The sequence below is a fragment of the Gavialis gangeticus genome, unplaced genomic scaffold (genome assembly GCF_001723915.1).
Source record: "Gavialis gangeticus isolate Ggan-Ray unplaced genomic scaffold, GavGan_comp1, whole genome shotgun sequence".
In the NCBI taxonomy this organism is placed as follows: domain Eukaryota; kingdom Metazoa; phylum Chordata; order Crocodylia; family Gavialidae; genus Gavialis; species Gavialis gangeticus.
The window spans coordinates 37088164-37097963 of NW_017728996.1; the positions used below are offsets into that span (position 1 = coordinate 37088164).

The window sequence follows — 9800 nt, forward strand, 5'->3', positions numbered from 1 at the left end:
GGTTATCTATGATATGTTGTTACGGAACAGAAATGTAAAGGCATTTGGGTGAATAAATGTTATGTAATATTTTCAAAAAGTGCTTGAACAGGCTGGGTGCCCAACACCTACTAATTTGAAGTTGCATGCTTAATCTCTTTCAGTACTTTTGGAGAGTCTTATTAAACACCTCCCTGCATCTTTAAGACAAAATACCCTGGAAAATCTGGTCCTATGAATTAATATGGAAATATCCTCTTTTCCCAATTAACTTTAATGATTTATCCACAATTAGTTTCATCAAAGTACAGTAAATGAATGGGAAATTCTGCATTTATTAAATGTTAGGCAAAAATAAACTGTATTTATATGAATATCATGTGTGTGTTTTAATAGAATGAAGGTAAAATGTAAAAGTACACCTTACTTTACTTTGATCTGATATTTTACACATAACCAGAATTCATCTTTATAGCGCACCCAAAAGCAAAATGATGAAAACTACCTGAAATCAAAATAAGTGCAACAGTACATCTAGTTGAAGATGTTAGATTAGTTTAACCTTAGTAAAACACACTTTTACAACAGTATTGACCTGACAACATAGCATTTTGTATTCAATTTTATTAAATAATTCTTAAATAACCAGGTTTAGGGTGTATAAACAGAATAATCTGTTAACTTTGCTCATAAAAAAAATATTCTTGACTGTGAATTTTTTTTTAAACACAGCAGCAAATAGTCAAAAAGGAAACCATTTAAAAGTGTTTAGTAAAAAACATAAGGCAAGCAGAGTGTGAAACTGTTCCTTAAAATCAATGCTTTAACACTAGAGAAGCAGCAACCACAACAAAAAGCTGAGTAAAACATGGCATAGCTGTCAACTTATTTCTATATCATCACTTTAGCCTAGGAAGCATTGTTAGTTTTATACAAGAAAACTTTTGTTTTGGAAATGATAGAGAAACATTAACTGTGAAAACAGCTCATTGAAATTTAAAGGCATCCTTCATAAAAAAGGGCCTATGGTAATGGTAATTTTCTACTCTATTATTTTATATCTTTGTGAACCACGACAAACAATACTGAAACCAAAACCTTGCAGAACATCAGACCTTGACTTTACTATTTTTGATCAGTGATCCGCTGTAAGCAGAGTCTCATGTAGGAATTTTTATTGCGTATTTCTATCACCGCATCCCTGACAAGCTCGATGAACATCTGAGGCCATAGCTTCTGTAAAGACTCATTTTTCATATTGATGTCAGCAGCTTCTTTCACTAAGTCCTGGATGTATGTCTGGCAAAATTTCTCTCGCTCCTTGATTTCCTGAATGGGAGAACCATTATAGATTGCATAAGACAACATCAGAAGAAAAGCTGAAGAGCAGCAATCTTTTTATTGTAACTGGCTACAGTAGTTTAATGAATTTAAAAAAAATGATGATTTGAATAAAGACAGGACACCCAACACTTTTCTCTAACAAATACAATTATTTAAAATTATACAGCCATTCATTTATGCTGTTATGAATAGTGCTACAGATCCAAAATTATAATGATTTAAACTACTCACAGATTTCTCATATTCACTGTTGAAGTGCAAGTTAACTCCCTTTAAATAGCACTAGATTTTTATTGCCTCAGAGAAAATCAGTGGTAATAAATTACAGAAACTATGAAGTTATAAATTTATTTATTTAAAAAAAATTTAGAACTGAAACTGCAATGACAGAAATAATGCATCTTTGTCACTGGCTTTCTCAAACAGCAGCAAAGCACAATAAAATAGGGGGAAATGAGCTTGTGCATGTCTTTTTCCAGAGTTTCTCTGATAGAGGCTGGCGCATTCATAGTACACGAAATACAGAATGTATGAACCAAAGTCATCTGAACTTCTTGAACCTGGTTTCATGATACAAACACTTTTTGTGTAATTATTGGCACTATATACAAGTCGCACTTCAATTACACTAATCCCTTTTTATGACAGGTTTCCATAAAATTGCCATTATAAGTCTGAACAACTATACTGGTGCTAAATATCTAATCAATTTGATTTACAGTATTGCTAAAAACATTAGGTCATGCACTGGCCCATCAAAGCAACACAGAATACTTTTAATGGATGAAAAAGGAGAACAAATACTTTCCAGCTGTCTAGTTTGAAAAAAATAAATTCATCAATGATCCTAACCTGCCATCTTCAGTAATAAGGTCTGATTTAAGAACATTTGTTATGTCAGTTTACCATTGATGGGAAGCAGAAATTATCAGTTACAGCCTATCTTACTTTTCCCTCATGATACCCAGTAAAATCTGTAGCCACATATGGAATACTATACAGAACAACAAGGTGTGAATAACTACAATTTTAAGAGAAAAACAAATATTTTATGTAATTGTAAAATCACAAAATTATTATTTTTTTACATTGCCTTACTTTGGTAAGGGAACATGAGTACCTCACACATTTCATTTATTAATGTAATTAATTAATTAATTAATTGAATTCTCTCTACTATAAGACCACCGTTACCCCTTTGAGACAACAGAGCTCTGCTCTTTTTGATCTCTCTCTACATATGGAGTCACCATCATAACACCATGCCATGTCTTCTCTAATACATCACTGGAAAAATCCAGTGTTTACAACTAATTGTCTATGGCATCACAGTGACGTTTATACACTCCATACACCTGCAGGACAAGTGAGGCGACAGTCTTGCACCTAATGCAAGACTGATAAGACCTGCTTTAGAGGCTGTCCCACAGAAAGAAGATGGACAAACAGATGAAAAAGATGCTGTTCTCCCTGAAAACTCTTTCCCCCAGAAGAACAGCTTTTGGGTAAAAGAGCTGAAAGAAGATAGACTTTGGTTGGAACAAGCCAGCCTGCAATTTTATTACAATTTAATTTGGGCTCCATTAAGCCATTGTACATTTCTCTTCTTCTGCCTGGACATAACCACATTTAACCACCACTCTATTCAGTGCTGACCAATACTAAATCTAGTACCGATTCATAGGACACTTTGCTATCAACTTTTTCACAGAGGACTAAGAAATAGACTCAGAAAGCTATTTCCTGTCATCTTCCCTTCCCCACCACAAGTTCTGTATCAACATTTTCTGACAATGTAAAGGATTTGAAGTTTTCTAGCACACAGAATATACATTTTTCTTGGAAAAGCTGTGCTAATTTATCCCTATCATATTCTATTCCTCTAGATACATTTCATTACCAAAGACTACACTTGTACACTCCATGTATAATCCTTCAACTTTTCTGCATGAGTAGCATTTTTTGTTTTATAAAGAGGCTCAGTGCTGGTAGCTTTGTATACTGGTATAAATGCTGGTTTTACATTGATAAATTTGAACCGCTTAATATATGTTTGAAAATAAATATGATAAGCTGTTATATATATAGTCTTCATCTTCAGAAGAGCCAAACAGATATTTGATACAAAGGCAAGTCTTCCTTTTCTAATTTCACAGGTCATTATTGTACACAGAGTTAAAACAATACAGTTTTAGTGACCTTTCCTTAAAAAATGCTTGTGTCAAATTTTGAGAAAGGCTCTCTCATTAGAGAAACTGACATGCACTGAATTTGAATCAAATGTTGCAGTTTCATTGAAGTAGTAAACTCTTAATAGCAACCTGAAGAGGTTTAAACTGTAAAAAACATTTAGTTTGTCTCTTCTATGATAAAATTATTGTTCACAATACAAATGAGATCCATACATATAAATAAGATCGTCATATCTGCTTATGTATAGGGAAGGGTTATAAAGAAAACAAAGGGAAAGCCTGGTAAACAATTGGGCCAAAGACTGACCTTTGCTGAGATCAAAGATGGCTATGTCTTAACATGCGAGATAGGAATTAATCTATGTTGTAACTCTGTTTACAATATATGCATTTCTTTTGTTTCTAACTTACAGATTTTTCCATAGCCCTAATTGCTGATTGCTATAATTATAGATTCTAGTAAAGTTTAAAAATTGCTTCAGTTGGTGAAAGTGAAAAATGTTTTTTCAGCCAAATAAAATATGAAAACTGTCTAAAATTAAACTAAGCCACCACCTAAACATCTTGGCTGAAATGTTTCAGAATACAAGATTTGCACTAATACATTTACCTCAAGCTTTTCTGTATGCAAGTCCCTTGTGGTATAATTCAGTATAGCACGGCTTGTATTTTCTCCGCCAAATCTTCTGTTATCACTACTTTCTTCACTGCTAGTCCCAGGTTTCTTTCCTTTTGCCTCTAGCAGATAACGCCATTGTTTCTTCCTGAAAGAGACAATAAAAAGATTTACGGTTTTAATTACTGGAAACTTTATTAAAGTACAGATGCTTTCATGTAATGTCATTTATTTTTGCTTTGATCATTTGGTTTATGTGGTTTTTGTTTATTGCATCTGGAAGCCACGATATATACACGTGGAAGACCTGAGGGATAATCATTAGTTTGCCCAAGCACTGCAAAATGTTAATATACCAGTAAATGTTTTTTTTGGTTTTTCAGGTTTTTCTGGACAACGCTCAATCTGATAGATCCTAGCTGTTTTACATTTCTCTAGGAAATGTAGGGAATTGTGGACAACAGTACCATACAGTCCCTAACTCCTTTTCACTTGCACAGTGCTACTCCTCTTGCCCTATGCTGATCCTCACCTATGTTTTCCTGCTACTCACATCTCTTGCACTCTCCTCTTTTTCATGCTCTCCTCTGGGCCTTCCTTTCTTTCAGTTCCCTACCCTAAACCAATTTAAATTTCCATTTATTTTTACGTTTACAAATATTTACATGGACATTACAAAATTTAGCATTTAGAAGCACCCCAGAGTACAGCACATGAGGGTTAAGGAGGAGAAGGAGGAACCTTGACAGAAGAGTGGTTACAAAAAAGTATGAGCACTGGCTTCTATGGAATAAGGGGGAAACTGAGCAAGGGAGTCTCATCCTCTCTCCAGGTCTGTTCTCCACCTTCCCTCCTGAAATGCAGGAAGTTCTCAGGTGTCAGATACAGTAGGGGAGCTTTCACTTATCTCACTACCACATTTCCAACCTGTGGGCAGCCCACAGGTTGGAAAGCTGGCAGTGAGATGAGCAGCAGCTGCCATGGCAATTAAACACTGCTGCTGCTGCTGCTTGCCCCACTAGTAAATTTTGGGCCCTGTGAGCCAGATGACATGACTCTGTGCTTTGGATCCTGCCCCCAGGGTTGGGCGAGTTTGACATCCTTGAGTAGGTACATAACTAGGTATGTATTATGAAGAGCAGGGGCAGGCAAAATGGCGGATCTGGCCGGCAGCTGGACTCCATTTGCCAGCAGACCCTGCTCACGTTGTTGCTGCTGGTTTCTATGGAGACCCCAGCAGTAGCAGGGTTTCCATGGAGACCAGCTCCAGCAGTGCTGGCAGAATGCATGGCTGGGATGGGAGCTGCTCCAGGGCCAGGATCCTGCAGCAACGATAGTGTGGTTTGGAGCCGGGGCAGAGCTGTGATCCGCTGCCTGCATGCTGCTGCCCAGGGTGTATGAGCAGTGGATCACACCTCTGTCCTGGCCCCAGACCACACTGTCACCACCAAAAGATGCCAGCCCCAAAGCAACTCCCTGCCCAGCTGTGCACCCTGCCAGCACTACTGGGACTGGTCTCCACAGAAAACCAGGCCCCACGCTGTTACAGTGCTGCTGCTGCTGGGGTCCCCATGGAAACAGCCACAGTGACACAGACAGGGTTACTGGGAAATACAGTCCACCACAGGCCTGATCTGGCCCATAGGCTGAACTTTGCTTGCCCCAGTGTAGAGGTATCTCTACATACAGGCTATATGGACTGAGATATGGACTTAGATGAGCCTTCTTACACTGCGATTAAAGCAAGACAACTGCATCTACACCTGCTGAGTAGTACTCAGCTAAGTGTCCTAGAAAAAACAGCTTTCCAATTTCACCAATGTGGTACCTGATGAGAGTTTTTTTTTTATGATCTCTTAAATACAACTATGTAAGACCTACCTTTGTTTTAGGTAATCTCCTCTTGTACAAGCCAAAATAAAATGTATTTTTGCTCACCCTCGTAATCTTATTAAACACAAAATATTTTCACTGTCTACACAAAGAGTTAATGCTGGCATGAATCAATGGAGAGTGATATCATAAGTGTTCCCCATGCAAACTGGAATTCAAAGCCTCTGACATTTAGCACCTACTCAAAGTACATTACTTTTCCATCTTGCAAGTGTGGACATAGCTATACACACAAAACTACACCTAGTATGGGAAAGCCAAACTCAGAAACAAGAAGAGGTTATGTTAGTAAAAGCACAGTTTTACTGTTAAAGCAGTACCTACACTGGGTGTTGTCTGCTAGGCCTGTTACATCAGTCAGGGCCGTGCCACATGTTATACTTAAGACATTAACCAGTTAATCATGTCTTATGTTGTGACTGGCCACATGTTCAACCAATTCATGGCATTACAAAAGGAGAAATAAGCCATAAAATTATTCCACAAAAAATGTGTAGTAAGTGTGGCAGGTTCCTATTATGCCATTAATTGAACATGGGAGCCCTGTTAACTGGGTGCCCCCAGCTTCAGGGGTATATGTTATATCCCCACAGCTGGGAGCCTGGGTCAACCGAGGGGGTTCCCAGCCATGGGAGCTTGCTACTTGCCAGTGCAAACGGAGCCCAGGATTATAAGCCCAGGCTCCCCCACCTATAGATTCATAGATTTAGGGTCGGAAGGGACCTAGTAGATCTTCTAGCCCGACCCCCCGCCAGGGCGGGAGAACAACAAAACCCCAAAACAAGAAACGGGACTCAAATGAGTCCAGCCAGGTAGGCATCCAGCCTCTTCTTAAAGACCCCCAGGGTAGGGGCCAGCACCACTTCCCTTGGAAGTTGGTTCCAGCTCCTAGCCGCCCTAACTGTGAAGTAGTTTTTGCGGATGTCCAATCTATACCTCCTCTCCATCAACTTGTGCCCATTACTCCTTGTTATGCCAGCGGGCGCTAGGGGAAACAGCGTCTCCCCCAAACCCTTCTGGTCCCCCCTAGTGAGTTTATAGACGGTCACCAGGTCCCCCCTCAGCCTTCTCTTGTGGAGGCTGAATAGGTTCAGGTCCCGCAGTCTCTCACTGTAGGGTCTGCCCTGTTGTCCCCGGATCATGCGGGTAACCATTGCACTTAACCAGCAATAAGGTGTGATGGGAACTGATACATGATCCTACAATCATACCTCCTGCCATGCATGTGTGGCATGTCAAGAAGTATAATTGTATGAATTATGTATCGGATCCCATCACGCCTTACCTGCACATCTGGCAGAGGCCTCAGTCATTGATAGGAAAAAGTGTGATCCCTGACACAGCTGTACCAGCAGAAATCTTAGGACCACCCTGACTTAGAAGCTACTGGAAACATATGACAAAAAGAAATATATACAATGAAAGAAAATGTATCATGTACATGAAATATCATGTACAAATCAAACTTCTGTGATTATTTTCTGTGTAATCAGACACTTATCGACACAGATTTGGAATTGTACTACTTGTGTTTTCACCCTTAATTCTTTGACTTTATCCAAGAAATGCATCAAGCTTTTCTGGAATTTGCTGGTTGATACATTTAACACAACACATAAAAGAGGTCAACTGACTTATCTATTATAATTAAAATAAAAATATTATTTCTATGATTAGTACATTTCTAATGTATATAATTAATGACATTACTTAGACTCTCCAAGCAATAAAAGCAGGCGATAACGTGGAAACTCAGAAGATGCTACGTATGCCAGAATGCCAAAGAGTCTTTCAGCCATTACAATATCATTCTGAGTAACCTGTAAAAAAAAAAAAAAAAAAAAAAAAAAAAAAAAAAAAAAAAGAAAAAAAGGAAAGAAATGACTTATAAAAATCAATTACAACAAGCAATGTATGATTTTACATACACATCTATCCCATACATGCTTAAGGCAACAAAAGAATTTTGATCTATTTAAAACTTGGACTTTCTCTGATAACCATCTTAAATACAGACACACCAAATGAGTGACTTTTCCATGTGTTAATTATTGTCCTCCAGATCTGGAAAGTTTGAGGGACGCAATATGGTAACCTAGGTTACACGGTACCAGAAATAAAATGATCAATTTTAAAACCCTTTTTTCAGGTTCCAAATTCTTATCTTCAGAGGCCTATTAGAAAAAATTCTGAACAAGTTGTAGTACAGAAGTGAAAAGGTAAGGTTTAGAGTCTGACTTGGGCAGCAGTACTGTGGCTAAGCACTGTTGGTGCCTGCCACTTTAAGGGCTGGAGCAGGCAGCAGCCACACGCTTGAGTATGATAGCCATTTTGAGACCCTGGATATATATATAGAGGGTGAAGCAGCAGCTTGGTGCTGGCAGCCATGAGAGAGACATCAGCTGGCAGAGCAGAGGCTCAGAAACAGCTAGAAGGTAAGGGCAAGAGCTTATGGAGATGGTTAGGAGGCTCTTGGTCCTGGGCATGGCCTAAAACTGCACCCTGTCAGGGATGGCTGACCTGGTGGGGCTCCTGGTGTATATGAGCCCCCAGGAAATACCAGGCTAGTTTCCACCCCAGTGAAAGGTGGGTTGAGGCACCTTAATAACCATAGCTCCCACAACTAGGTGGGCAGTCCCACAGTAGGGCCCGAGAAGGCAGAACCGTGTTAGAAAAAGTGTGGGCTTGATGCTCAGAAGCCGGACTTGAGACACCCTCAACTGGTCAATGCTGGGGCCAGGACCAGAAGGGTCAAAAGGGCCAGGGGCCCACCACAAAGGACACCCAGAGCTGAGGGCCCGGGGTTCTGACTGGCCTTGGAGATGAGGCCAGGGCCTGTGTGGCCAAAGGTCTGGGGACACACACACACACACGCCCCCGAGATGGGGAAAAGTGCAGGGTGCTAAGCAGCCCAGAATGAGGGTGGAATATGCTGCCTGACCAGAGAGATCCAGTTGGAGTTCAGACTGGAGGGTTATGGGGCCCAGTGTGGGGGCCAGAGACATCAAGGACTTGGATGCCATCTGTGAAGCATAGGCTGCAGCGTAGGGAAAATTTGGAACCACAGATAATGCCCTCTGGCATCAGGGCAGAAAATAGCCTCCCGCCTGGGTAACATCTTAATCATTTTCCATCAACGTGTGGCAGACGAGAGAGGCAGGCAGTTGGCCCAGAAACAAGTGGGCGGGTCAACATCCAACTGGCCCCAGGACAGCCCCTATTACAAGTACAAAGCAGTCTTTACTGACTACAATTTTTTTTAAAGGTATAGGTGGGCTGCCTCCTCCAGCATAGGAAGATGAACTCTCCTGCAAGTACTTTACGTTCTTCAATGCAAACTATGCTGTTTCACTATATATCTTCTTTAAATTAAATTCCAAGCTATTGATGAATTCATACCATACACTTAAACATATTTAGTTTCATCTTTTAAAAAAAAAATCTAGCATCTTCTTTAGAAGCTATGGTTTGTGATTCCCCTGCCCAGGCAACCAGATTACTGACTGACCTAAAATACCAGAAATGTTTGCACAACTTCAGGATAGCTGGATCGTCACTGATTTTTAAGGCCAGAATGGATCATGACCTGTTTGACACCTAATGATTTTTTTTTTTTTAAATCAGCTTCTGTTCATGCTACACTACATCTACTAGACAGACATCCAATCTTGAATAACAGCTACAAATGAGGCAGAATCCAATACACCCTCACATAAATTGCCTCTAGGGTTATTTTTCCTTGCTGATAAAACTTGCATCTTGTCTGCATTAGTCTG

General features: G+C 39.8%; 1 protein-coding gene across 2 annotated transcripts in view; it reads right to left on the minus strand.

Moving 5' to 3' along the window:
- Positions 1-586: 586 nt before the first annotated feature.
- The window catches only part of LRRC49 (leucine rich repeat containing 49), a 258088-nt gene continuing 248874 nt past the window's right edge, over positions 587-9800 (minus strand). Inside the window, exons 15-17 of one of the 2 annotated variants that reach the window (XM_019504326.1) lie at positions 7735-7844; positions 4126-4279; positions 587-1308 (exon numbers count right to left, since the gene is read on the minus strand). In XM_019504326.1, the coding sequence (XP_019359871.1) occupies positions 1105-1308; positions 4126-4279; positions 7735-7844 (468 nt within the window). In that variant the 3' untranslated portion in view covers positions 587-1104. Of the gene's footprint in view, positions 1309-4125; positions 4280-7309; positions 7411-7734; positions 7845-9800 lie in introns of those variants that run through there. The other variant, XR_002095202.1, reaches the window with a different exon arrangement.